This window comes from Nothobranchius furzeri, chromosome 8, assembly GCF_043380555.1.
Source record: "Nothobranchius furzeri strain GRZ-AD chromosome 8, NfurGRZ-RIMD1, whole genome shotgun sequence".
NCBI classification, from domain to species: Eukaryota; Metazoa; Chordata; class Actinopteri; order Cyprinodontiformes; family Nothobranchiidae; genus Nothobranchius; species Nothobranchius furzeri.
The window spans coordinates 59,502,807-59,530,246 of NC_091748.1; the positions used below are offsets into that span (position 1 = coordinate 59,502,807).

A 27,440-nucleotide genomic window follows, 5' to 3' on the forward strand; every position below is an offset into this window, starting at 1 on the left:
AGGAATCTGAGCAGAATTCCTCACAACATCAGTGCTTGACTACATGTCAGATAAAGACAGCCCCAACCATTACTTCCATACTTAAATACAAGGCATCGACTGACCCGGATTCCTTTTGCTACTCAGACCCCGCCCGCTCGGAACTTCAATGCCCTTAGATCGGTGAGATGATCCGACTCTCAGGGTTACCTGCACTTTCCCACCTCAGCTGCCGCATTTGATCAGATCTGGAGGCGAGAGTCAGAACCTCAAAGCTTGATCACCTCGTGGGTTGTTGTGTTCCTGAATCGTTTGTGTTCGGAAGCTGAGGCCCAGTTCAGACCCGGCACACATGTCCTGACAAGACCTCAGCTGGTATAATCGGATCCAAAACAGACAACAGGAAATAACATCTGTCTGTGTGAGGTCACGCCAGGCCAAGCAGGGTGGGTGAAAACGTGTCCTCAATCTGTCCTGAGAGCGTTTACACATTTAGAGCTGCACACTTGTGACCACATCACCCAGGACAGACGTCAGTGCCGGGCCTGAACGGGCCCTGAGTGGATGGGAGCATCTCGGAAGTCCGAAGTTAGAGGTTAAAGGTCAGGGAAGCGGCTTGGGTCTTCTTTATAGTCATTAGGAATGGTAAAAATTGATTCCTCAAACTCATCGTGATGAAACTCCTGAAATGTCACCGTGGCTGTAATGGTGGGAAAGACGGGAATGTCTAAAGAGGAGGAGAAAAAAGTCAGTTTCTTAGCAGATTTTAGGAAATTGAAGTAAAAAAAGTGTCTAATATTTACCGAGTTTAACTGGAAAACCAGGTGGGAGCTTCATCTGAACAAACTCCCTGAGTTTATTAAAGTGCTTGAAGGGTGCGATCACCTCCAGAACATTCAGTAACCTGCAGAAGGACGACACGTTTTCACATTAAACAGCATCAACACAGACGGAATCTAATAAACAAAGACCTAGCCCTTTTCCCTTTCCTGTTTAAACCATTTGAACCACTGCCGAGTCTGCGCTGGGAGAAAAAAACCCTGTTCCATAGGTTTTATTTTTAACAACTGCCTGGAGGTCGGCTTAAACCTACGATTCGATGCCCAGAGGGAAGTCTTGACTCATCGCGATTGTGGCTTTGAAGTTTTTCTTGTTCTCTTTGCAGACCAGCTCTCTTCCGAGATGAGGAGCTCTGAGGGAAACAGTAGCAAACATTAAAGACGTTTCATCTGCTCCAAAAAATACACGCAACTTTGACATGTTTCCTTATCAACACATCTGGAAATGTGTCACCTACTTTCCGTTGTCAGCACTGATGTATTCTTCCCAGGATAAAGTGTTGGGGGAGGGGGGAGTTAAGGATTGCCTTCTTGTTGACTAAAAGATAGGGAATAAAAAAAACAGTGATGAGAAACCTCCTTTGTCCTGCTGTCTGACGTAAACAATGCATTTTGATGATGCCACAGGGGACAGAAGTAACCAAACAAATGAGAAATAGAGAATTTAGAAAATCAGGGTAAGATTTAGCCTTTTGGGAATCCCCCACAAAATATGTAACATTAGCTTTTTCTTTACTGTAATTTAAATTCAATTACAAATTAATAACATCCTGGTTCAAAAGCACAGTGGGCGGTGGCCAGCTCCTGCCACTAGAGGGCATCATGCATCAACCTACAGTCACCTTTGGACTTTCCAGCCTGGCATACAGCATGTACCCGGACTTCCAAGAAATTTAACAAACACGGAATACCAAAAACCAAAAGGACACACAGACACCCCAAATCTGGAGCCATTTCCGGGTGTTTGGACTTGAATTTGCGACTAGACACATTTCCTGGATGTAAGAGTTCCAGTTTTAAATGTTTTTGTTGTGATAGCTTTTTGTGTTTGATACCTAAAACTATACATTTTATTATGTAATGTGTGTACAAATAAAATTACACACAATGAGATTCCCTAATGGACTCGACAAAAAAAATGTCCTCTAGCGGCTTCATCACTCCTCTGTGGTCCAGCTGTTTTTGGGTTAGTCGCAACTACATCCGACACATTCTCGAGATTATTTTTATTCCCACATTCAAAAGGAGAAACCTCCTCCTCACACGGAAACCCCTCCCGATGAAGACCTGTCTCTGCTCACACTCTTTTGAGCGAGTCTTCTTCAGTGTCAGATTATTTTAGGATTGGACAAGTCGTCCTGGCCGACCTGGAGCTGGATCTGGGACAAGTGCCATCCTGTTAATCCGATAACTGACACTCACCCAAAGCTAGGCAAACACACTGCATTAGATGATAACTTGATGTTGTTTTATTTTTCTCTGCACACGGCGTGCTAGCCCTGGCTCGTTGCGACCAGGACAGAGAACACAAAACCCCTGATTAGCTGGTATGCCGGCCCCCGCCCAACTCATTCTGTGGAACAGAGGGATTATTTTTTGTTTCGTTTTTGCAATCATTCAAGTTATCGATAGTGTCCAGCTTGGTGTGAAAGCCATGGGAGACTGGTACAGCTGCTGCCCATCTTACATGAAGTCTTCACAGAAATGATTTCTCCAGTCAAACTAAAGTATTTGTTCCACGATAAGAGCGTGACGAGGTGGGAATCCCGGGACTAAAAATGGACAGGGTGACAACAAAGGGCAGTGTGATGACAAAACGCCCAGCACAGAACAAAAACAGCAGTTAAAAGGCTTCACTGAGTGAGGCTTTATGCTTCCAACAGGAGCTTGCTAAGCAAACTCTGGAACATACTGTAGTGAGGGGTTGCTGAGCTGGGGCTGGGGGCGTAAACAAGGTGCAGCACTGGAGCCGACGCCACCAGGCGGCAGTGCTGGGACTCAAATTCATGCATGGGTGATGTTGGGGGCACCTTTTCATTCTTTTTCTCTTTTTTTAATGTCAGAAACAAACAGAAGTATCAGTGAACAGAGGAATTTCTCAATAAAGCACGCAGAATTCATCCAGCAAATTTGTGCTGCTCCTACAGGGTACATCTTCAAACGTGAAGTTCTGTGAGGTTTATTTTTGTCTGAGAGACTCAAGTCCTACCCCAAGGTTCCAGCGGGACTGGACAGTTTCAGGATTGGACAGGTGGTTCTGCTGCAGGTGTGAGTAAACAGCACATTTATCAGGAGAGCGCGTAGCACCCCAAATTCTACTCATAATTTTTAGCTAAAATGTTGAAAACACCGTTTCTTCTGTGTTTCATCCTGGGAATTAATCTAAACTTTTTCTTGGAGAACAAGTTAATTCAAAGTTTATTATCATTATCATGCTGGCCAACGCAATCCTGAGCAAACAAGTGATGTTTTTATCTTCCATCACTGTATTTCAATGCTAGACCCACACTCAGCACCCGGACCAACTTCAGTTGTTGGGGCCAGTGATATCGTAGGTTCAGCAGGCCATATCCACGTTTCAGATGTCACCTCGTCTTACAGGCCTCAGCCAGAGTTAAAATGTTTGTTTGTGCAGAGTCTGCTTAGACTGGCCAATGTGCAGATGAGAAAGGAGTTGTGCTAATAAGTCTACTGCAGTTTTTTATTGATACAAATACAAAGGGTCCAGATGCTCAAAGTTGAGCCACAGATGACCAGGTCGGTGTATGTGTGACTCTGTACGTGTTAGTAATAAAAACTTCCCCTGGATCAACCCCGGTGGATCTTTTCGGAGATGCTGCCTAGGAAAACTGTGATGTGGTGTACTGTGTGCCGAACCCCTGCTGCCTGAATTCTGTCTCCAGTTACTCCGTTTTTAATAAGTACACCGCAGACAAGATCCCGCAGTCACCTCAAAGTTCTGGTCGATGAGGTTCCCTCCTTTGCTCAGACTCTCCATGATGGCTTTATTTCTCACGATATCCTCCTCGCTCAGATGCTCCCGTCTCTTCCTGGATTCCAGAACCAGTCCGTTCACAGAGTAGAAATCAGCCAGGAAGTTTCCCACACGCTCCTGGAGGGAGAACAAACAGATCACCAGTTTGCTTTTAAATACAAGTTCAAGGAGAAGAGATAAAGAGGACAGAAAGCAATAATACCCCATATCTCCTTCAGCGCTCCCACTCAGTGTTTGTTGTTTTTAACCTCGGGCCCGCCACCTGTAGCTGCTTCCTACTGTTATTACTGCTGCTACTCTCATTTATGTACAGCCTTCCCTGCCTGCTGTTGTAGATTTAGAAGGAAATGTGAGTGTTTGGTAAAGAGAGAGGAACTCTAGTCCCTTTACATCAACCCTCTTACAAAAACAGGCACTTAAAAAAACACAAGGTGATGTTATGGACACTACATGTCTGTTTGGAAGCAATGACGATTGCTTATTTAAAAAGGTAAAATTCAAATAGAGCAAAAATAATAAGGTGTCAGGTTTGGCCTAGTTTAAGATGAACTTTAAAAAATAAGGACAGTATTTGTAAAACGATCTTTTAATGAGCATTTAGAAAAGAAAAATGGTCAAAGAGAAGGGCTGAAAATACTTTCGAGGTCTTTAAAATTTGAAATCCCAATAAAATTGTATTTATTTAATTGTAAAAGTGAAAATTCACTTCTTTTCCTTCTGGGTTTTACTTTTCTAGAAACTCCAAAATCTCATCAGTGTTTATATAAAATCAATGAAACTAAATAAAAATGATCAGTTAAGCATGTTGCTGCATCATGACCAGAAAACTGGATTTGATGGTGCATAAACGTGCGTGGACATACTAAACAGGATTATCTTTTTAAAATGTTTCCATCGATTTAATAAAAAAAAATCATAATATTAGAATAAATCTGGGCTGAGGAGATGTAGAATTGGTGAAATCCTGGGTTTTATCTGTTTCGTGTCTTTCACATGTCACAATTCCTGGAATCTTACAGCCAGGTAAGACCCAGAGGCCTCGGGGGAAGGGGACACCAACCGTCTTGTCCTCTCTGAACAGCCATCCGGTCTGCGCTCTGGAGAAGGTGATGGACTTTGTGGAGAGTGTGGCGGAATAAACGTCACTGCTCATCAGAATGTCCACTTCCTCCTCGGTCTCCATTTCGGATTCCTGCCGATAAACACAGCCTGAAATAAATTATAATAGGTGGAGAGATAGATCCTGCTCTCTCCATCCAAATAACACCTTAAAAACAACATGAGCTGTTGCTCATTAATGAAAACATCAATAGCATTGAAGGTACAGAGGACATCACACACCTCGTGGTGTATCCGCTGGTAGACTTTCTGTTCATTGTCCAACACAACAAAAGATTCAGAGGGGACGGCGTTGCCGTTGAAGATGAAACTGAGGTCTCCACGCTGACATTTCATATCCGTAAAGTCTATCAGGGTCGTATCCAGTCTGCTTCCACAAACACATTCAGTAAAGGAGGCAAAAAGAAAATTACAGGATGGGTACGAGCTCACTTCACAAGTGTTTCTTTCCCCTGGCTTCATAATCACAGAAGCAAAAACAGCATCAAACTGATTTCAGTAGAAAAACATGCCGTTATGGTTCGGATCCTTTCTGCATGCTAATCACAGCAACAAACTCAGAATTCCTCTCTTTTTCTGCATGTATGTCATCTTCAAATAAAGCATGGGAGCAAAGAGAATTGCTGATCTGACTGTGAAGCCCAGACATCCAGGGTTAGATGCCACGGAAAGCCTGACATGCTGTAGCAGCAGAACGCAAATTAACTCGGGGTGACAGTTTCTTGTTTTGTTTTTCTGTCAACTCCTCTGTCTCTTTTTTCCCCTCCATTACATGCATCCATCCATCCATTTTCATCCGCTTATCCGGAGTCGGGTCCCGGGGGCAGTAGCCTAAGTCGAGAGGCCCAGACTTCCCTCTTCCCAGCCACTTGGGCCAGCTCCTCTGGGGGAATCCCAAGAAGTTCCCTGGCCAGGTGAGAGACATAGTCCCTCCACCGTGTCCTGGGTCTACCTTTAGGTCTCCTCCCGGTTGGACGTGCCCGGAAAACCTCACCAGGGAGGCGTCCAGGAGGCATCCTGACCAGATGCCCGAGCCACCTCAACTGGCTCCTCTCGATGTGGAGGAGCAGAGGGTCTACTCCGAGTCCCTCCCGAATGACCGAGCTTCTCATCCTATCTCTGAGCCCAGCCACTCTTCGGAGAAAACTCATTTCGGCTGCTTGTATCCGTGATCTCGTTCTTTCGGTCACTACCCAAAGCTCATGACCATAGGTGAGGGTAGGAACGGCTCATGACCATAGGTGAGGGTAGGAACGGCTCATGACCATAGGTGAGGGTAGGAACGTAGATCGACTGGTAAATAGAGAGCTTTGCCTTTTGACTCAGCTCTCTTTACACCACGACAGATTGGTACGACGCCCGCATCACTGCAGATGCAGCACCAATCCGCCTATCGAGCTCACGCTCCAGTTTTCCCTCACTCGTGAACAAGACCCAGAGATACTTAAACTCCTCCACTTGGGGCAGGACCTCATCCCTGACCCAGAGAAGGCATCAAGACCATGGTCTCAGATTTAGAGGAGCTGATTCTCATCCCAGCTGCTTCACACTCGGCTGCAAACCGCTCCAGCGAGAGCTGAAGATCATGTTCTGGTGAAGCCTCCATTACATATCTAGAATAAGGAGAGGGCATTGTGATACCAAACGATACAGCCAGGAGCCGTTCTGGAGCAGAATGAGTCACTCTTCATCAAGGTTTGGTTACCTCATGTGAGGCAAGAACAGAAACATGTTTAGTTTTCAGATGGTTTGGTGGGTGGGTGTTGGATTAAAACGGAGAAATCCAAGTTAGAAATAAAGGAAATGTCTCTATTATGACATTTATACTAACACGTGTGTGTGTGTGACACACCGTGACAGCTTTCTGCTGACACTGGAACTGAGCTAATCGTAAACTCGACAGTAACTCCTCATCTATGAGCTGCTGACTCAGATGGAGACAGAAGTTACAGAAGCCTCCTCCTGCTGCATGCGCTGATCTCACACTCTAGTTAGTTAACGAGCAGCAAAGGGAATGAAAAGAGGTGCAGCAGCACAAAAGGACCATAAAAGTATCATTGTTAATAAATAAAAGGCCCTCTCACTAAAACTTTCCTTTTTCACAAACTGGCTGGCAAACACACTGGCTGTGTGTGCAAAAGGTGTGTGTGTGTGTGTTGTGTGTGTGTGTGTGTGTGTGTGTGTGTGTGTGTGTGTGTGTGTGTGTGTGTGTGTGTGTGTGTGTGCGTGTGTGTGTGTGTGTGAGAGAGAGAGAGAGAGAGAGAGAGAGAGAGAGAGAGAGAGAGAGAGAGAGAGAGAGAGAGAGAGAGAGAGAGAGAGAGAATGTGTGTGACTTCTATTTTAGCCTAGTTATTTTATTTTACTTTACTACCTCTTACATGAGCGGTCTTTAATGAGTGCAAAGTCAATTTTGTTGTACACCAGGGCAATGACAATAAAATGATCTTGAATCAAACATCAACATCTGATGTAGATAAAGAAACCCAAGACTTGCCTGATGTTGATGCCTTGCTTGTAAATCTTGCACGCGTCTGACGGCAGGATTCTGGACAGCAGAGGCACTTTGGGGTGAAACAATACAGAGAAAACATGTTAAAAATAATCTGAGAAGCTCTAAATTTAATAAGCACACTACAAATTAAGACCACTTCAAAGCTTTGGAAATATATAACCCTGCATACGAGTCCCATTTAGCAGCAGTAACATGGACTTATGCTGCTAAATATTTAATAACTCAATTTTTCCTCATTTTTCTTGTAGTCACAAAAACGGAAAAGGAACTTTAACAGTTAAGGATGAATTGCCGTTTTTTTTTAATTCAATTAAAAGACCATGTTTACAACGCATGAACGCGATTGTCTAAGATCAGCCACTTTAAAAGATGGTGAGTGGGGTCGTGTCCAGCTGGAGGAGTGAAATCCAGAATCTGATCTCAGGTCAGCTGATCTTTAAGCTTGGATGATTTGTAGGAATGTGACTCTTACAGCAACTCAAGATTCAATTCGATTCCAATTCTAGATTCAGAATTGATTCTCAATCAATCAATCAATCAATCAATCAATCTATATATATATATATATATATATATATATATATATATATATATATATATATATATATATATACACACATATATATATAGTAACAAAACTGTGTCAACTACAGTGTAAACTACGAGGGTGTCCGGAGCCAGGATCGAGCCTTCTACCTTCCGATTTCTGAGCAACTCGCTCATCATCCTGAGCTACTGCTGCCCAACACAAAAACTAAACAGGAAAACACCATTTAAACATAATGAAACATGATGGAACAGAATTTTTGATGCATAAAACACACAGAGGATAATAACAAAGGTAAGTCTCTGTCGTATTTCAGCTGACTGCAATGTAGGAACACAAAGCAGAGCAGTGCAGCTAGCGCCAGCTCCAGCGATGATGCATCCAGGGACGCTCGGAAATATGTCCGTCAGAAAGGATCGATTCAGAATCTTTATGAATAAGAACTGCGATTGGGATGTGAATCGGTTTATTCAGGCACCTCGAATATTTTGGTAATTCGCTCAGGCCAAACGGAGGCAGCACAGGTGTGAGCTGCACACATCACCTGCATTTGACTCACCCCAACTCTGGAAATCCCAGTGAAGCTCCAAGTAAAAATCTCCAAGCTGTGGATGAAAAATCAATTCACTATAAGAGAGAAAAATAAACATAATAAGGTAAATATTTATAGCTTTATGATTATTGTGGGCATGTGGATGCTAAAATGTATCACCATGCATAATAATAACCAATATCATTCCAGCTCCAGAGAGTCCATATTAATCTGAAGCATTTGTGTGACTACTTGCCTAGTAAGTAATATTATACCAGGGTGTGACGACAAGTGAAACCTGAGGGACCATTCAGGCTGAGCTGTGTGTGTGTGTGTGTGTGTGTGTGTGTGTGTGTTAGAACTACTGACGTCAAACCTCAACAGTAGTATTTTTAACTTTCACACGTGCATAATGTGTTTTGTTCTGAGCAGCTGATAAATGTGCACACTTGTTTCGCTCCAGGCTCTACTTCGGTAGAATGACAGTCATTTAAATAACAACAATGACTGAGGTCTGGTTTTGATTGAATCCTCTATTTTCACCCTGTAACTCTAAGCACGCACGCCTACACATCAATTTAAAAAGTCTTTAAAAGCATGGAGAGAAATCCATTTTGAACAATCCAGCAGCACAAACAAAAAGCAATAAACAGCAATAAAATGGGAAGGAGAGAGCACAAAGAGAAACTCCTTAAAATGTCAAGAGCAGTGCTACTGAGAACCACATACCTCTTTGAGGGCTTTTAGTAGTTTGGGCCTTTTGTCCTCCACGCTCTCCCTGGACTGTTGCTTCAATTTTCTCAGCAATGCAGTGACTGAGGGATAAGACAGAGACAAACAGAGGCATTACTCAGACTAAAACATCAACACACAAGTGGAGATTTTACTCTTGAGTCAAAAACTGAGCTCAAAATCCCATTTTCATTTTAAGAAAAATGCTAACTGGATGTGCTAATGTGCTCCATGAACCAACACTGTTGGTTTGACAGATCAGAGCAAAATTGTTTTAAAATAAAACCTCTTGTCTTGACTCCTGCAGTTGGATACATTTGTTGAATCTGACAGTGTTGAGCACGAGCAAACTTTAGCTAGCAGCAGCCGTCGGCTGAGACGTGAAAACAGCACCACATGGAGAAGATAGGGCAGAGTGACAAAAATGTGCAGCCCAGGGTAGATATGCCTACAGCCACAGGCTGCATTTTAACTCTAATAACAGTCTCTCTCTCTCTCTGTGTGTGAATCCTGCAGCCAAAAACAATCCCGTTCACCTTACTGTAGCAAAACATTTTGTCCGACAGACAAACCTCCTGGACATCCACAGAATGGTGCAGCCGATCCTGCTGCACTGCCTGCAGGGATCAGAAAGATCCAGGAAGTTCAAAGAGAAGGCGTCTGGCAGATAGTGCCTGGTAATGAGCTGCGTCTATAACCGCCTTAACAACCTGAGGGAGAGCCGTACTCACAGGGGACCTCCAACCATGACCAGTCACATTAAAGCACATTCATAGCTCTTTTGGTAAGGTCAAGGGAAAAAGAAAAAGGGCACCTGCATCTGATTATCATGTGTTTATTTAAATATCATTTGCTGCTCTGCAGGAAGTGAAGGCATCATAATATAGTGCAAGTCTCTGATGAAGCTAGGAGGGTAATACATTAGTTAGGCCTGTGCATGTGATAACCAGGCTGCTAAGAAGCTAAAAAAAGATCTTGGCTACCAGCAAAGCTCCCCTCTGTGATGGTGATGAGTCAACCAACACAAATACGTTGTTGGTATTGTTTCGGTGGTGCTCCCCATGTGGCGGGCCAAAGGAGGACAGAGGGCTTTAATCACACAGCTAGACCAAAACAAGAGTGCAAGTGTGAGCATGCACGGATACACACAACACACACAACTTCAATGCAAGGGCATCGCTGTGGCCAGGACTAATGAATGCTGACAAGCTCTGGATGGGGCTCCTCTTGATCCTCAACGCCTCTCAGTATGACAAGGAAAAGAGTCCAGCCTTCCCATCTGGACCACCCAAACCACCGACAACAACCCACCAGACAGACTGTCAGAGCTAGCACTAATTCACCTAGATAAGGACACTATATTGGCATTAATAAAGTCAGTTCATGGTTATTTTAGCCCCATGCACTAATGATAACAGACAGAGTCAGAGTAATTTTGTCTTTCCATCTTCACAAAGTGTATTTATTCAAGAGTTGGTTCCTCCGCTTGGGACTTAGAACAGCTGCTGGCAGGTTTCTAGGAATCCGGGAGCCATTATTCACTACACGTCCATGTGTCCTAGCAGGTGTAACATGGGAAGTGCTTTGCTTTTATTAAAGGGGTCCTGGAATTCAAAACCACATTTACCTTGTTGAATGTAGGCAGCTTGAGGTTTCTAAAGTAGCATACCAAAAAGACTGCTGTGTCTGACCGCTTTTCTATGCACATTAGTAATCTTGTAACAGCCACTGAGGAGCAGCTGGTTTTGAGAAAAGCTGGTTCAACACATCGTAAACTTATGGTGGGGCTTTATAGGGAGCCTAAGTCTCCTCCCCTTCTGGTGGGCTCATGAGTTCTCTGACCCAATAAAAAAACACCTAATGTAAGTGAACAGGGCTATACAAGTTTTTGTCTGGTCTGCTTTGAATTTTTCTTTTTGTGACAAAAATAAATTGTAATCAATCCAGACAAAAACAGATGTGCTCAATTGGTTTCAGGTCTGGGGATGGACAGGCCAGTTCATAGCATCAATGCCTTCATCTTGCAGGAACTGCTAACACACTCCAGCCACATTAGGCTTAGCACCGTCTTGCATCAGGAGGAACCCAGGGCCAACTACAAGCATATGGCCTCACAAGGGGTGTGAGCATCTCATCTCGGTACCTAATGGGAGTCAGGCTACCTCTGGAGAGCACATGTAGGGCTGTGCACCCCCTGAAAGAAATGCCACCCCACACCATTACTGACCCACTGCCCAACCGACCATGCTGGAGGATGTTGCAGGTAGCAGAACATTATCCATGGCGTCTCCAGACTCTGTCATGTCTGTCATATGTGCTCAGTGTGAACCTGCTTTCATCTGTGAAGAGCACAGGGTACCAGTGGTGAATTTGCCAATCTTGGTGTTTTCTGGCAGATGCCAAACGTCCTGCATGATGCTGGGCTGTAAGCACAACCCTCAGTTGCACCACCCTCATGGAGCCTATTTCTGACTGTTTGAGCAGACACATGCACATTTGTGACCTGTCGCAGGTCATTTTACAGAGCTCCTCCTGTTCCTCCTTGCACAAAGGCGGAGGTAGCAGTCCTGCTGCTGGGTTGTTAACCTCCTCCACGTCTCCTGATGTACTGGCCTGTCTCCTGGTAGTGCCTCCATGCTCTGGACACTACGCTGTCAGACACAGCAAACCTTCTTGCCACAGCACACATTTATGTGCCATCCTAGAGGAGCTGCACTACCTGAGCGCTTGAGAGGGTTGTAGACTCCATCTCACTAGAGTGAACGCACCGCCAGCATTCAAAAGTGACCAAAAAATCAGCCTGAAATCAAAGAAACTGAGAAGTGGTCTGTGGTCACCACCTGCAGAACCACTCCCTTATTGGGGATGTCTTGCTTTTTGCCTATAACTTACACCTATTGTCTATTCCATTCGCACAACCACAGGTGGAACTGATTGTCGATCAGTGTTGCTTCCTAAGTGGACAGTTTGATTTCACAGAGGTCTGACTGACTTGTTTAAGTAGTGTGTATTAATGTCTATGCCGGTAACAGTTTAACAATTTATGTCCAAAAGGAGAAGATGTCCATGGGTGGGAAGAAAAGCATTAAATGTGATCAACTGAAAAGTATTTGCTTGGTGAGTACACATCTGGGGTTTCCCCTGGTTATAAAAGTGGTGGCAGCAGCAAGCAACGGCAGGGCGGAGTGGATGGCTGGAGCTGAACCGAACCAAATGCACAGAGTGACACATTTCCGTTACGGCTGCAATGTTATCAGCATTTGGGTCTTCTAGCGCCGTTTTTGTGAGGAAAAAAAACATTCATGTGGCCCAGGAAAATGTTCAGGCAGCTCTCTTTGGTAAATGAGTGCAGGGAAAACTCTAACAAATACACAATAAAACAATTCTTACCTTTAGTTTACCTCCTCGCATTATTAGATTACCCCTTTTAATGTTTCGCTGGATGCCTTTTTGAGATTTATTTGCTTGTTCAAATTCATAATTAAAAAGACTTAAATCAGGAGTCACATCAGTGACATCACTGAAGAATCTCTTCTCCCCGGCATAGCTGCCATTTTCCACATGGCCAGATTTCTAGTGCTTTTCTCCACGTTTAACGCTCCTTCTTTCGTCCAGGAAGGAGGATGTGAAGCTCGCTAAACTCGGGCATTTCTCTTCTACCTGTTTGGTCAGACGAGCAGTTGGAGTCCTCTACAACCTAAAATAGCTTTTGCTGCCTGTCGAAATAAGCACTTTCTTAGCATCAAAATGTATCTTTAAAATTCACGGAGATCGTATGTGAAGTCCATGGCACATGTCAAACCGTATCAGAAAATAACTTTTATCAGACCACTGACTCATTCATTTATTGGGCAGTAAAGGACCAAATGTAGATGGGCGTGACTTAGGCTCCCCATTATGAAGTTGTATTTGGCTCATTGGCCTTTTTGCTATACACAGTCTCAGATACAAGTTTCTACTTGTAAAAAAGTAGTTGTAGGACCTATGTAACACAGACAATTGAAGAACGAAAGCAACGTTCAAATTCAATCGGTGCAGAAAACATCTTAGTCTTTGTGTTTCACAATAAAATGTGAAACAAGTTATAAGTCCCGCTCTCTAAATATAAGCAAATGGTACAAATAATTTGAAGATGCAACTCCTTCTACTGTTTTACTGTATTTAGAAAAACCGGTGCACCAGCTGAGTGAAAATGGCTGACCGTTCTTCCTTTATGCTATTGCACATAACTCAACTATGCCCTCTAAAACGCAGCTTGACATGCATCATATCCAAGCTCCTCGTAATATCTGATGGTGTTAACCTCAACCCTTCAGCAGATGGTTTTGGTGTAAGCTGCTTGTTTATTCGCCCGGCAGAACCCATCACAGTCTGACACTCCCCTGGAAAAGCAGCTCTCCATCTAATAACACCAATCTCTCGGTCTTTAAACCCCACTGACTCAGGCTGTACAGGGGTGTGAGTGAAAGGCAAGTGAGGACAGAAATAGCTCCTTCTGAATGAAAAAGCACAACATCTACTTCTGAGCCACAGTTTGCCTCCTAGGAGAAAAGAAAAACACTCATGTGATAAATGAACCCAGCTGCAACAAATATAGGCAGGTAACAGAAATAAATCACAGCATCTAAAAATAACATTTAAGACTTTTAAATATTATATTCTGAAGACAATTTTTTGTTTTTTTGCCTACCAAATAAATAACTTATCTAACAGTTCTCACGGGAAGCAAGAGCAATCCAGAACTCCAAAACTAGAACAAAAGTATCTATTCAGGCCAGGATGTTTTTCTGTCTGTAACACAAACACAAAGCTACTCGGTCTCCACTTCCTCCATGAAGTCCTGACACAAGCTGAGTCAGGTCTCACTGTGGTGCAGAGTTCTGCCAGGTTAACCTTGACAAAAAGGACTCCACAGTTATTGTGCTGAACAGAGAAAACGCTAACAGTTTACCTGCATCAGCAGCTTTTCTTTAATAATGCAATCATGACAGCCAGGTCTATATGTGGAGAGTAAAGTCTATTTTCTTTCAGCCATCAGCTGGTAAAGCGTCCATACGGTGACCAAACCCTATCGTCTGCTTTAGCCCATCAGAGGGTCTGGTTCAGAATGACCTACTGTGGCATCAACCAGCAGGGCAAGCTTGTACCCGTCAGCTGATCACAGATCCAAGAGACAAGAAAACTCCACAAGCTCCAGTCCTTTCACAACCAGCTGGGCCGACGCAGGCTTGTGAGCAATCAATAAAGAGTGGGAGAAATATCTAATGAGTATGCTTTCATCAGAGTACAGAGCCAGAGGGCCTGGAGGAATGTCCCCTCTCTCTGAGGAACAAAAGAGCCAGGCCACCATGGTGGCCTCGCTGGGAGGCAGCAGTGTGGAGGAATGTGCAAAAGGACTTTATGCTGATTTTGCATCAAGACTTCTTTCTGTCCCATCAAAGTTTTTACAGAGGAAAGCTCAGACTGAAACCCCTACGGAGTCACAGCTATAAACGTCTGCCAACACAAGGCTGTGTGGGTTGTGTGTAGCAACCTCTCTCAGATACTCACTCATCTGTCGATCTCCATAGCTGATGGCCTCAGCGAGGGGGCTCCATCCCTGAGCATTCTTCACCTTCACTGGAGCATTGTGGGCCAGAAGCAAATGAGCACACTCTGCAGAAATGGACATTTGAGGAAAAGAATGAGAAGGAGATCTTATCTCTTATTTTATCTTTTTTTTATGTAACAAGTACTGCAGCACTTTCCCATTGATGTGATTCTCACACATATGGCAATAAAACCCTTCTGATTCTGACAAAACAAGAAAACAAGTGTCACTCACATCAATTCAGATACTCACCTACAACTTACAACGCCAGGAAACACGACCTCTACAGTTTTATGTTGCTATGGTTACAGAGCCACAAGTTTTCTGTTAAAACTAATCTTCCTCAGAGATGAACTGTTCATATACAACATGTTCCTGTAAGCTTCTGTTTAATTCTGATCCTAGATCTCACCACCTAATTGAGTTTTCTAGACATCCACCATCTCAACTACGAGACTTTTCATGGAGCCAGTCAGTGATTAGAAAATAATCCTGGTTTTACAGATGGACAGATTTGGACAGGAGTTAGTTGACCGCTGACCATATGGGACATAAAATTTAGACGAGATACAGCGTCCTCCTTTATTATGATCATAATATGAGAGTGCATAAACTGTGGGACTCCTCCCCCGATTCTAGAGCCACCCTCAAAACTGCATCTGTGTTCTGACAAATGAAAAAAAAAAAAGAGTCTCCAAAGAGAATTTGTTTTCTGTGATAAAATCAGCTCTTAGTGCAGCATGAAAATCCACTCCACTCTCTGGGCAGCTTGTCAACAAACCACAGCCAGCCAAAAGTGAAGTCTGCTGTTCCGGCTCAGCTGTCAGCGTTGTTGTGACATCATTCAGTATAATGCTGGCATCTGTAGTGCTCTGTCTCAGCAGCGGGCAGAGCAGTCCCAGCTAAATGCTAACAGTCTGCTGCCGAGCAGATATGTCAGGCTTTCGGAAGATGGGGCCAGAACCCATGTCATTGTTGTTTAACCAGCTTTTCCAGTCACCATTTGGGCTGGTGGGTATCTCAGAGCAGCACCAGCAACCAGGTTCAGCCTTCGAGTCACTCAGAGTGAAACTGGTTCACATTTGCTTCTTGGCCAAACATTCAAACCCCCAAACCCTCACTTACCTTCTGAATGTATGTTCTTGCACTCCCACTTCAACTATCTACATACCGATTATGTTTAATTAACGAGAAAGTGGTCAGGCTCTCATGCATTCTTAATGAAAGAAGGAAATGTGTTTGAAGCATTTTTTAATTCAACTTAAACACACTCCTCCTTGAACCGTCACCTTATCGTGGTGGAGGAGTTTGAGTGCCCTAATGATCCTAGGAGCTATGTTGTCTGGGGCACTTAGTGCCCCTGGTAGGGTCTCCCATGACAAATTGGTCTTAGGTGAAGGGTGAGACAAAGAACGGTTCGAAGGATCTTTCATGGCGGTTAAAACGAAGAGTCGGAGTACCCGGCCCGGAGGGTTACCGGGGTCCCACCCTGGAGCCAGGCCTGGGGTTGGGGCCCGTGAGCGAGCGCCTGGTGGCCGGGCTTTCGCCCATGGGGCCCGGCCGGGCCCAGCCCGAACCGGATACATGGGCTCGTCCAACTGTGGACCCACCACCCGCAGGAGGAACATGAAGGGTCCGGTGCAATGCGAATCGGGTGGCAGACCAAGGCGGGAGCCTTGGCGGTCCAATCCCCGGACAAGAAAACTAGTTTTTGGGACATGGAACGTCACCTCGCTGGCGGGGAAGGAGCCGGAGCTTGTGGCAGAGGTTGAGCGGTACCGGCTAGATATAGTCGGACTCACCTCGACACATTGCATTGGCTCTGGAACCCGAGACCTGGAGAGGGGTTGGACACACTACTTTGCTGGAGTTGCTCCGGGTGAGCGGCGGAGGGATGGGGTTGGCTTTTTGTTAGCCCCGAGACTCTCTGCCTGTGTGTTGGGGTTTACCCCGGGGGACAAGAGGGTAGCTTCCTTGCGCCTTCGGGTCGGGGAACGGGTCCTGACTGTTGTTTGTGCTTATGGGCCAAATATCAGTTCAGAGTACCCACCCTTTTTGGAGTCCCTGGGACGAGTGCTAGATAGTGCTCCATCAGGGGACTCCATTGTCCTGCTGGGGGACTTCAATGCTCACGTGGGCAATGACAGCTTGACCTGGAGGGGTGTGATTGGGAGGAACGGCCCACCTAATCAGAACTCGAGCGGTGTTTTGTTATTGGACTTCTGTGCAAGCCGCAGTTTGGCCATAACGAACACCATGTTCGAACATAAGGATGCCCACCGGTACACTTGGTACCAGGGCAGCCTAGGTCACAGGTCGATGATAGATTTTGTAGTCGTATCATCTGACCTGCGGCCGTATGTTTTGGACACCCGAGTGAAGAGAGGGGCGGAGCTGTCAACTGATCACCACCTGGTGGTGAGTTGGATCAGATGGCAAGGGAACATGCCGCGTAGACCTGGCAGACCCAAACGCATAGTGAGGGTCTGCTGGGAACGCCTGGCAGAAGAACCTGTCAAGACGGTCTTCAACTCCCACCTCCGGCAGAGCTTTGACCACGTCCCGAGAGCAGTGGGGGACATTGAGTCCGAGTGGGCCTTGTTCCACTCTGCGATTGTCGAGGCGGCTGTTGCTAGCTGTCGTCGTAAGGTGGCCAGTGCCAGTCGTGGTGGCAACCCCCGTACCCGCTGGTGGACACCAGAGGTTCGGGGAGCCGTCAGGCTGAAGAAGGAGGCCTACAGGGCGTGGCTGGTCTGTGGGTCTCCGGAGGCAGCAGACAGGTACCGGATAGCCAAGCGGGGTGCAGCAGTGGCAGTTGCCGAGGCAAAATCTCGGGCGTGGGAGGAGTTTGGTGAGGCCATGGAGAAGGACTATCGATCGGCTCCAAAGAGGTTCTGGCAAACTGTCCGGCGCCTCAGGAGAGGAAGGCAGCAACTCGCTCACACTGTTTACAGTGGGGATGGGGAGCTGCTGACGTCAACTGAGGCTATAGTCGGACGGTGGAAGGAATACTTTGAGGAGCTCCTCAATCCCACCAATGCGCATTCCGAGGAGGAACCAGAGCTGGGAGGCCTGGGGATGGACTGTCCGATCTCGGGGGCAGAAGTTGCTGAGGTAGTCAAACAACTACACAGCGGCGGAGCCCCGGGGGCGGATGAGGTTCGTCCTGGGTATCTCAAGGCTATGGATGTTGTAGGGCTGTAATGGTTGACACGTCTCTACAACATTGCGTGGTCATCGGGGGCAGTTCCTAGGGAGTGGCAGACCGGGGTGGTGGTCCCCATCTTTAAGAAGGGTGACCTGAGGGTGTGTTCCAACTATAGGGGGATCACACTCCTCAGCCTCCCTGGAAAGGTCTACTCCAAGGTACTGGAGAGGAGGGTCCGATCGATAGTTGAATCTCAGATAGAGGAGGAGCAATGTGGTTTTCGTCCTGGCCGTGGAACTGTGGACCAGCTCTATACCCTTGCAAGGGTGATGGAGGGGGCATGGGAGTTTGCCCAACCAATCCACATGTGCTTTGTGGATTTGGAGAAGGCTTATGACCGTGTCCCCAGGGGCACCCTGTGGGGGACGCTCCAGGAGTATGGGGTGGGTGGCTTTCTATTAAGGGCCATTCAGTCCCTTTACCAGAGGAGCGTGAGTTTGGTCCACATAGCCGGTAGTAAGTCGGACCTGTTCCCAGTGAGGGTTGGACTCCGCCAGGGCTGCCCTTTGTCACCGGTTCTGTTCATCACTTTTATGGACAGAATTTCTAGACGCAACCGTGGTGTGAAGTGTGTCGAGTTTGGTGGCAGGAGAATCTCGTCTCTGCTTTTTGCGGATGATGTGGTCCTCCTAGCTTCATCCAGCTCTGACCTTCAGCTCTTGCTGGGTAGGTTCGCGGCCGAATGTGAAGCGGCTGGGATGAGGATCAGCACCTCCAAATCTGAGACCATGGTTCTCGACCGGAAAAGGGTGGCTTGCCACCTCCGGGTCGGGGGAGAGGTCCTACCTCAAGTGGAGGAGTTTAAGTATCTCGGGGTCTTGTTCACGAGTGAGGGTAGGAGGGATCGGGAGATCGACAGGCGGATTGGTTCGGCGTCTGCAGTGATGCGGACGCTGAGCCGATCTGTCGTGGGGAAGAGGGAGCTGAGCCAGAAAGCCAGGCTCTCGATTTACCGGTCGATCTACGTCCCAATCCTCACCTATGGTCATGAGCTTTGGGTAATGACCGAAAGAACGAGATCGAGGATACAAGCGGCCGAAATGAGTTTCCTCCGTAGGGTGGCCGGGCTCAGCCTTAGAGATAGGGTGAGGAGCTCGGACATTCGGGAGGGACTCGGAGTAGAACCGCTGCTCCTCCGGATCGAAAGGAGCCAGTTGAGGTGGTTTGGGCATCTGGCCAGGATGCCTCCTGGACGCCTCCCCGGGGAGGTGTTTCGGGCATGTCCTGCCGGCAGAAGGCCCCCGGGTCGACCCAGGACACGTTGGAGAGGTTACATCTCCAATCTGGTCCGGGAACGCCTTGGGGTCCTGCCGGAGGAGCTGGTGGACAAGGCCGGGGAGAGGACGGCCTGGAGCTCCCTACTTGGGATGCTGCCCCCGCGACCCGGACCCGGATAAGTGGAGGAAGACGAAGACGAAGAACTTAAACACAACAAAGAGCAGCAAGGCAATCCAGAGTGTACTTACAGCTAAATGAAAAAGGAATGTTGTGACAAAAACTAATACATGTAAGCAACATTGTTTTGAAAAGCAACTTTTTGGCTGAATGAATCCAACATCAATAGGAAGTCTTTAAATGTAATTTTTAAAAATTTTGTTCTTGCTTTTGCTCTTCATTTGTCTGTTTGACACAGGTTAGGACACAGTCTTTGTAGGGTTGGGCAATACATAAAAAATGCATCGCTGTCGCAATTCCTGACTCTTATCGAAATAATTTTTCCCATGTCAATAAATATGATAATAAAAAATGAAAAGCTGTGTGCAGGTTGGCAACATTCATGTCCCTTTAAGAAGCTGTACAACGTTGAGTCACGTAAAATATGACTCAACGTAACACGTGACAGCCCCATCTAGTGGACAACTTTTGTTTCTGCGCATACCTGTAGTTATCGTGTATCGTTATCGAGGTGAAATCCTCAACATATCGTGATATTGATTTTAGGCCATATCGCCCAGCCTTTGTATATTTTAAACTGCTCATTTATTACATGTTTTGATAAAACGCTGAGGCTAAACCGGCTAAAGAAATGCAGCTGCACAATGCATCAGAAACAATTGATTAGCCAGCTAAAGCACTAATCTCTCTTTGCTCAGCTGGTCTCTCAACGTGATTGACAAAATTTTCTCAACGATGAGAACGGGAGAAGGAGCTCCCGGGTGCCCCTCTGGGACATATCCAGTTGGGCATATCATGGACTCCTGGAAACAGTGGAACATGATCTGCTTATCTCAACTGTCTGCAGAAGATTCTGAAGACGTATGGATATTCGTGGTGTTGGTGTCAGGTTTCCTGCTTTTTGGCCTGGGAGGTTACCTGGCTTACAGGAAAATTAACGAGCTGTCGAGGAATATTGCCTCTTTCCCGGAGCTCAGGGATGGATTACACCACCCTGTGAATGCACAGACTCATAATTGTCTAGATGAGTCGTAAGCTTGGAACTTTGGCTGAGACTCATGCATTGGCACAAAAGATGGATGCCGTCAAGGAGCCAGTGGACGAATCAGCACTGATTGGGATAGATTAATTACGCCATTATTGGATTATGAGAGAGGTTGAGGACCAACGGAACTTTAAGACATAGAAGAAATTATCTCTGTCTGGCCCCAAAACAATTTCTTATCGGAATCTGGTGCCTTTGAGCCTGCAAAGCTGAAACGAATACCCCCCTCAGAAGAAATGTGGAATGCTGCCATCGCCATGGCAACTCTGTCTCCCTATCCCAGCCTGGGCAGGACTGCGAGCTGTAAAGGCCGCCGGATTGTCCCAGGAGTCACTGTGCCCTCCAAACCCCAACAACCTCCCTAACCTGTCCAGACTGAGGTGACGAGCGCTGCGTATCACAGCTGCATTCACTGACGTGTGGAGAGTCCCAAACCCTACCACCCCACCTAGTGGACACTTATGTTGTGTTATTTCTGAAGTCTGTTGCATTTCTGTCTGAGGTGTTTTTTGCATAGCAAAGCTGCCCTCCCTGTGGAGGGTAACTCTGAAGTGCCTTTTTTCCCTCCACCTGACCGAATCCTCATGTAAACCCCTCTGATCTCTATTACGGTAGCACAACTCGGGTTGCGAATGACCACAGTCACCAATTCTTGTCATGTGTCTTTGCCTATGTATGTCTGATCTCAGAATTGTGTGTACTGAAACTCTAATTTCCCACTGGGATTAATAAAGTATCTTTGAATTGAATTTTGAATTGAATTGAATTGAATTAATGTGTTGGCTTACCGGTGACAGGCCCCGGGGATGGAACAGCTGATTAAGAGCTAGATGTCGAGAAAAAGCAAGTGAGCAAATTTACACTCCATTTCTAATTTGCATCCTCAGAAGTCTTTGACCTTGGAATATCTCTATTAAATCTGATCGTTGTGTAATAACGACAACATTGAGCAGATATACAACACCACAGCACAAACAGCCAGACTTTGTTTCTAAACCGAACAAGCGCTAAATTCTGGTTTGGGTGGGATTAGATCTTTTTAGTTACTTAGCCTGGTCCAGTTGAATCAGAAACCCATCTGCCAAATAAAAAGTTCTTTCAGTCCTTTCAGGTCAAATTAAATAACGGAGTTTAAATCAACATCTCACTGAGATGCAACTGCTGGCAACTAACTGCAAATGGCCTTTGAGAATGAGTTTCCAAACTGCTGAAATGTTTGCAAGGATTCTCATTTTCTCACGAGTCACAAGGCAAAGTTTATGCTTCACAAGAAATCTGAGGTGTTACATACTGTAGAGGCTGACCGCTATATTCAATTTTTTCTATATCGGCCATTGGCTGAAATTATTTTTAAAAACTGATAAAAAATAAAGAAATCAGGGTCGCTTAAATTTGTATCAGTTTAAAGAAGTATCAAAATTTAAGAGTTAGAGTAAATGGGTATATCATATATCGGTTAAAGTCTCAGGCACAGACATCTGGAAGCCAATTGAAATGTTTCGATGCGTGATCTAACGTGTAGTCTCTGTTCATGGTTCCATGGCCATGTCTCCTTATTTCTATTGCTTCTTTAATCCATCTTTTATATTTTTGCGGTTCTTTGTTTACGATCCTTGTTCTGTCCCAGTCCATTATATGTTTTTTCTTTGTGCAGTGGTCCGTTACGGCTGATTTCTTCATTGTACTTTCTGCTTCTTGTTTCGCTGCACTTGTGTGTCTTCGATTTGCTTCCTTCTCACACTCTTTCCTATGTTCTATTGTTCGTGTGTTGAGTTGGCATCAGATTTCTCCTCCTATGTATGTTTTGTTGCAGTGTTGGCATGGTATTTGACTTAACTCTTTTTTTTCTGTGTATTAAAAGAACCAAGCAATGCAAGTTGACAAAATGCACCAAATGAACATACAGAAGAACTTTAGGAGAGGTTGAAAAACAAACGACAAAACAATTAGGGAAAACTAAAAGAAAGCAGATGTATTTAAGGCACTTGGTTATAAAGCTGTGCCAGTCACATAAATGTCAGGGTTTATTAGCAACTGCATCGTATGCCCCCAGCTCTCTCACAAACATTGTTTTCAGCACAATTCCACTTGTACAATCAGAGTCTCTGGTATGTAAGTGCAACTATGGACATTTTTTCTTTCATTCAAGGAATTAGTTGTACAAACACAGAGCTAATCTAATGCTGCATTGTGTGCATGAACATGAGATGTGGCTACAGGCTGTAAAAACATCATTACCACCACTTCTGGTCAAGTCTGAATAGATTTTTAAATGGCCTTTGTTGCCAATAGTCAAGCCCTCAGCAATGCAGTCAAACTGCATAACAGAACTACAGGAAGCAGGTTTTTATATAACACCTCTCCTGCACCTCCAAAAGATATCGGTCATTTGTTCTGCACTGAACTCTGCTGCAAAATCAACTTCTCTAATAATTTATATTATAATTTCCTCCTCTGTAACACTTCCAATTTTTCCAAATTAGCCAAGCACGTTCATTATTGCAGGTCTGATAATCAAAAACAATGCTCACACACAGCCATACACAAGACAGCCTTGTCCTCTGCATCCTGACAGAGCAGCCACACCCTAACTGTGATCTCATGCTCCAGCCCCGAGACCGTCTCGCCTGAGCATCCCTGGAGAATGGGGCAACTAAGGCATGAGACATCATTAGCAAAATCAATCCCACGGCATCCTCTCTGCCACAACACTTCATCACTTGGCTGGTTGGATTACCAATAGGTAGTGGCAGAGCCCTGATGCCAGTGACGGGAAATGACCTAAATGAATGTAGAATCAATTGAAACCCACGCCTCAACTTAACAAATGTGCACGACAACAAAATGCATGCTTGAAATGTGCACCAAAAGCCTGCAGCAAGTATAGCTGAATGAATTTTTCAGGAGCCGCATTCTGAAGTCTTCGTGAGAAAATAAATGCAAGCAGGCACAGAATCACAAATGGACACGGTCTTAATGTTTTATGATTTGACTCCAGTGCAATTCATCTAAAAACAAAATCACTTCAAAGATGTCTGCAAAAGTTTAATAAGTCATGACATATTCAACACTGTCTGATGTTAATTTTAAAATAAAAAAATACAAACTTTTTTTTTTAGCTTTTTCTGATATCTTCTGGGAAAATTCTGAGTTGTTGTTGTCGTGAAGCACTTTTTCATGCTGGTTTCAACTGGTAAAACACAAATATTAGCAGATATTAAAATATTTAATTACTACTTAATTGGCCAGCTTCAGATATCCATCACAAAGCCAGCTGTTTCATATCTATTTAAGATTTGGCTGCAGAGAGGATCCTACTTTTGCAGGGTCGGTATTTTCCTATCTATGTTTTGAGTTCATTAACAAACAAAAAAAAAGCTTACAGTAACAGTGGAAAAAACTGAATGACGTTTCTGGTTAAACTCGTGTATTCATGCATGAACATCTTTCCTTTTGGAATTTGTGCCGAGATCTGTGACATATCTGGGGGGTGTATAGACAGACAAATGCATGCAACATGTTTCATACAAATGAAAATCGACATAAAACTCAAAACTAAGAATCATACATTCCAATAGACTTTGTTTACAAATTAACACAGACAGAAGCACATGTGAGTGACTGTTTATGTTCCACTCACCTTTGTGTCCCATCATGACAGCGAGATGTAACGGTGTGTTTCCTGAAAAAGAAAGAAGACTTAGAGAGCAAGTCACCCCCAACCAGAGTCTTACTCCACTCCCACTTCCTGTTTGAAAAATGCAACAAATGCTGTTGCCTGGCAGACCGAAAGGGCGGAGCCGCTAACAAATACACGCACACAGGCTCACAACGACATCGTGACATCATAATGTACCAGCTAACGTCATAGTGTACCTCTTAGCCAATAGCAATGGCAGTTTTTACCTGACGACGGCGCAACACTGACTGATTTAGGCAGAATATTTCAATTTTAACTAAGATGCAGTAAAATGCCAAATTATTGACTACACGTGTCTACAGCATGATTAGACACTCATTTATATAGTTTATCAGCAAAAAATAAGTTGATTTGGGGGTGACTTGCTCTTTAATTATAGTCTTTGATACAGCAAAGAAAATCACCTTTTTTCTAAATATGTTCACATTTAGCATGAATTTAAATCCGCTAAATGTTAAATTATATGGTGATAATGGCATGAGAACCCACATCACTGTCTTTTAAACCAACCGTAACAAAAACTTCTCTAAATTTAACAGTGACACTTCCTGTAAACAGACTATATGGTAAGTCTGACACTAGAGATGAGCCAAAAAAAAAAAAGACTTTTTCAGGTGCCGAGAGGCTCAGGATTATCCCAGGTTATAAAATGTATCTCATAATCACTGGAGGATGCTTTCAGGGGAAATCAAACTGCCCAGTCAGCTCTGCTGGAAAAGAGAGGCGGACAGGTTTCCACACTAATGCCTTCGCAGCTGGGCTCCCTACAGTTCAAGGACCCCTGAGGAGGTCAATTCTAACCAAACTGCCTTTAACATTTGTGTGTGATGTACCAGTGAAGGTAAAAACATGCTGAAACTACAACAGTAGTAATACTCGTTGTAAACCAGCAAATTTTATGTGGGTACTAGTGGAGTAAATAGTTAGTTTTGCCTTTAACAGAGTGTGTAATGCAGAATGATTTAATTTATTGTTATCCATGATAATGAGCTCTTAATGTATTTCAGATATGTGTAATTCTTAACTCCTTATTTTTATCCTTGTTACATAGTTTTGCATATTCTTGTTTTTAACTGTTTAACATGTGCAGTCATTACTGTTGTATATGTGCTATATAAATAAACTTGACCTCATTTGTGCTTTGGTATCCAAAAATTGCAAATTTGATATGTGGACATGTAATTAAACAGCATTCCTGAATTATATCTCCATTTCATTGTCACATTTGACAATCTAACTATGCTTCTGTTTCGTTAGAAGCTGACTTAATAAGGGATTAAGATTTCAAAAGTAAACAACCTTAAACAGCTGATGGGACAATAGGTTCATTTTCCGCTACATCACCACCTTATCTGACACACTGCTGAATTACACCATGCAAGGGCTTTGAAAACAGAACATTCCTGTGACACCAGAGGAAGTACAGACCAACTTTTGAATGAGTCAGTCCAGGAGACGGTTTATTTGGAAATGGGGGTTTTATCTGAGAAGACTTTGCCCTTCTACAGTGGGGCTGACATCAGTTTAGGATTTCCCAGAATCTCATCCAGCACGCCTTCTCATCTTATCCTCCAGTGTTTTTAGATACCCTCTCTCTGAGGGATTCTGTGACAGATGACTTCTTCATTTCATTGCTCAGGGCTGATGGGCTACTGCTTTCACTTTGTTCCCATGTCAATTTGATTTGAAAGAACTGGATTTGGGGCAAAGTAAAATGACTTCTAGTTCAGACATCAGTTGTCTAGGCCTGTTAGGGTGGAGCCTCGCCTTTTTCCAGTGCCGATGAAGACTGATTAGCTAAAACTAAGCCTCAATGGACCTTGAAATTGGTAGATCCTGGTGATTTGATGTATACCACCTTTGCGACTGATGTGGTAAATAGATTCTGAACTCACCATGGATGTCTTTCTGGGCGATATTCTGTGTCCGTATGAGCGAAGACAGGCGTCGGACATCTCCTTTAAACACACATTCATGCACCGGGAAGTCCAGCCCGGTTCGGATAATTGGGTTTTTGTTGTTGTCATCAATAACATCCGATGATGACAGCGTGTTAGTGTTAGCATTTATCTGCGATTGTTGGTTCTGTTGCTGTTGTTGTTGATGCTGCTGTGTGGATGGCGACTTGACCAACTTGTGATTGCTGAAGATTTTACTTGCTCTGCTCTTGCTGTTCGCCTTGGCGACGGTAAATGTCCCAGTGGCAGCTTCTTCGTCCGGCTCTAGTAAGTCCTCGTCCTTGCTCGGCCTATGGTCCTTCCGAAGGGAGCGGATCTTCTCTCCGGTCATTTTCTACACGGTTGACGCTGATGGCAACGAGGGTGTCGTCGCTGGCAATGACCCTCCGGGCGAACTGATGCAATTCGCCGGCTGGAGGTCTTTACGCAAGGGCTGAAAATTACACAACATTTATTTAAACGAAAAAATGTCTCTAAGTAAAACGTCAGTTTTTCCGGGGGCGGAAAAGTAGCAGCTTCTGTTTACCGGTTTAATGTCAAAACAAACTATGAACCCCTCCCGCCGTCCTAAACTGCCGTTGCTGCTGTAAAGCGTCTCTCGAGTTCACTAGATTCTATGGATGGCTTCCGCCTCGTAGTGTCGCGATACTTTACGAGACAGTCATCAACTTAAAGGGATAGTTCAGCAATTTTAAAAGTGTGTTAGTGTGTTTATTTTATTTAATTTTATTGCAAAAAATGTAAATCATTAAAATTTCCTGATTTGGGGGTTGTTTGGATATTTATATGAAATAACAGAAACACAGTGAACCTTGAACATTTTGCAACGTAAATTAAATTTAAAAACTGTTTTTGAGAATTATTTTAAGAAACAGATTGTGGCTTTATTTACTAGCTTGTCTGTTTTCATTGAAACTAATCACTGTTTCCCCAAACTGTCACCTTCATCAATCTGTAAAAAATGGCAGGTGTGTGTGTGTGTGTGTGCGCTTCCTTTTCAAATGCATTGTTGTTTTCTTGTAAAAATGTTGTGGTCATCGTCGTCTTCCTCCTCTTATCTGGGTCTGGGTTGCGGGGACAGCATCCCAACTGGGGAGCTCCAGGCCGTCCTCTCTCCGGCCACCTCCACCAGCTCCTCCGGCAGGACCCCAAGGCGTTCCCGGACCGGATTGGAGATGTAACATCTCCAACGTGTCCTGGGTCGACCGGGGGGCCATCTGCCAGCAGGACATGCCCATAACACCTCCCCAGGGAGGCGTCCAGGAGGCATATTGACCAGATGCCCAAAC

At 44.7% G+C, this 27,440-nt stretch overlaps 1 protein-coding gene across 1 annotated transcript; it reads right to left on the reverse strand.

Annotated features, from left to right (window-relative positions):
* Positions 1-139: 139 nt before the first annotated feature.
* LOC107392696 (ankyrin repeat domain-containing protein 13C) lies at positions 140-26,708 on the reverse strand. The gene is made up of 13 exons (XM_054752315.2): positions 26,089-26,708; positions 24,134-24,175; positions 14,806-14,910; positions 9,253-9,338; positions 8,551-8,596; positions 7,427-7,493; positions 5,155-5,299; positions 4,874-5,005; positions 3,769-3,930; positions 1,277-1,356; positions 1,073-1,171; positions 783-883; positions 140-706 (listed from the first exon to the last, which is right to left on the reverse strand). Exons 1-13 carry the CDS (start codon positions 26,480-26,482, stop codon positions 576-578), a joined length of 1,590 nt encoding a protein of 529 aa, XP_054608290.1. The 5' UTR covers positions 26,483-26,708; the 3' UTR covers positions 140-575.
* Between the last annotated feature and the right edge of the window lie 732 nt (positions 26,709-27,440).

Excerpts from the sequence above, each read along its gene's own strand:
- LOC107392696 (XM_054752315.2), bottom strand. The coding sequence starts at position 26,482 with ATGACCGGAGAGAAGATCCGCTCCCTTCGGAAGGACCATAGGCCGAGC. Across the intron at positions 24,176-26,088 it reads CGCCCAGAAAGACATCCATG|GAAACACACCGTTACATCTC; the intron begins GTGAGTTCAGAA and ends TTTCTTTTTCAG. Across the intron at positions 1,357-3,768 it reads TCATCGACCAGAACTTTGAG|TCAACAAGAAGGCAATCCTT; the intron begins GTGACTGCGGGA and ends CCTATCTTTTAG.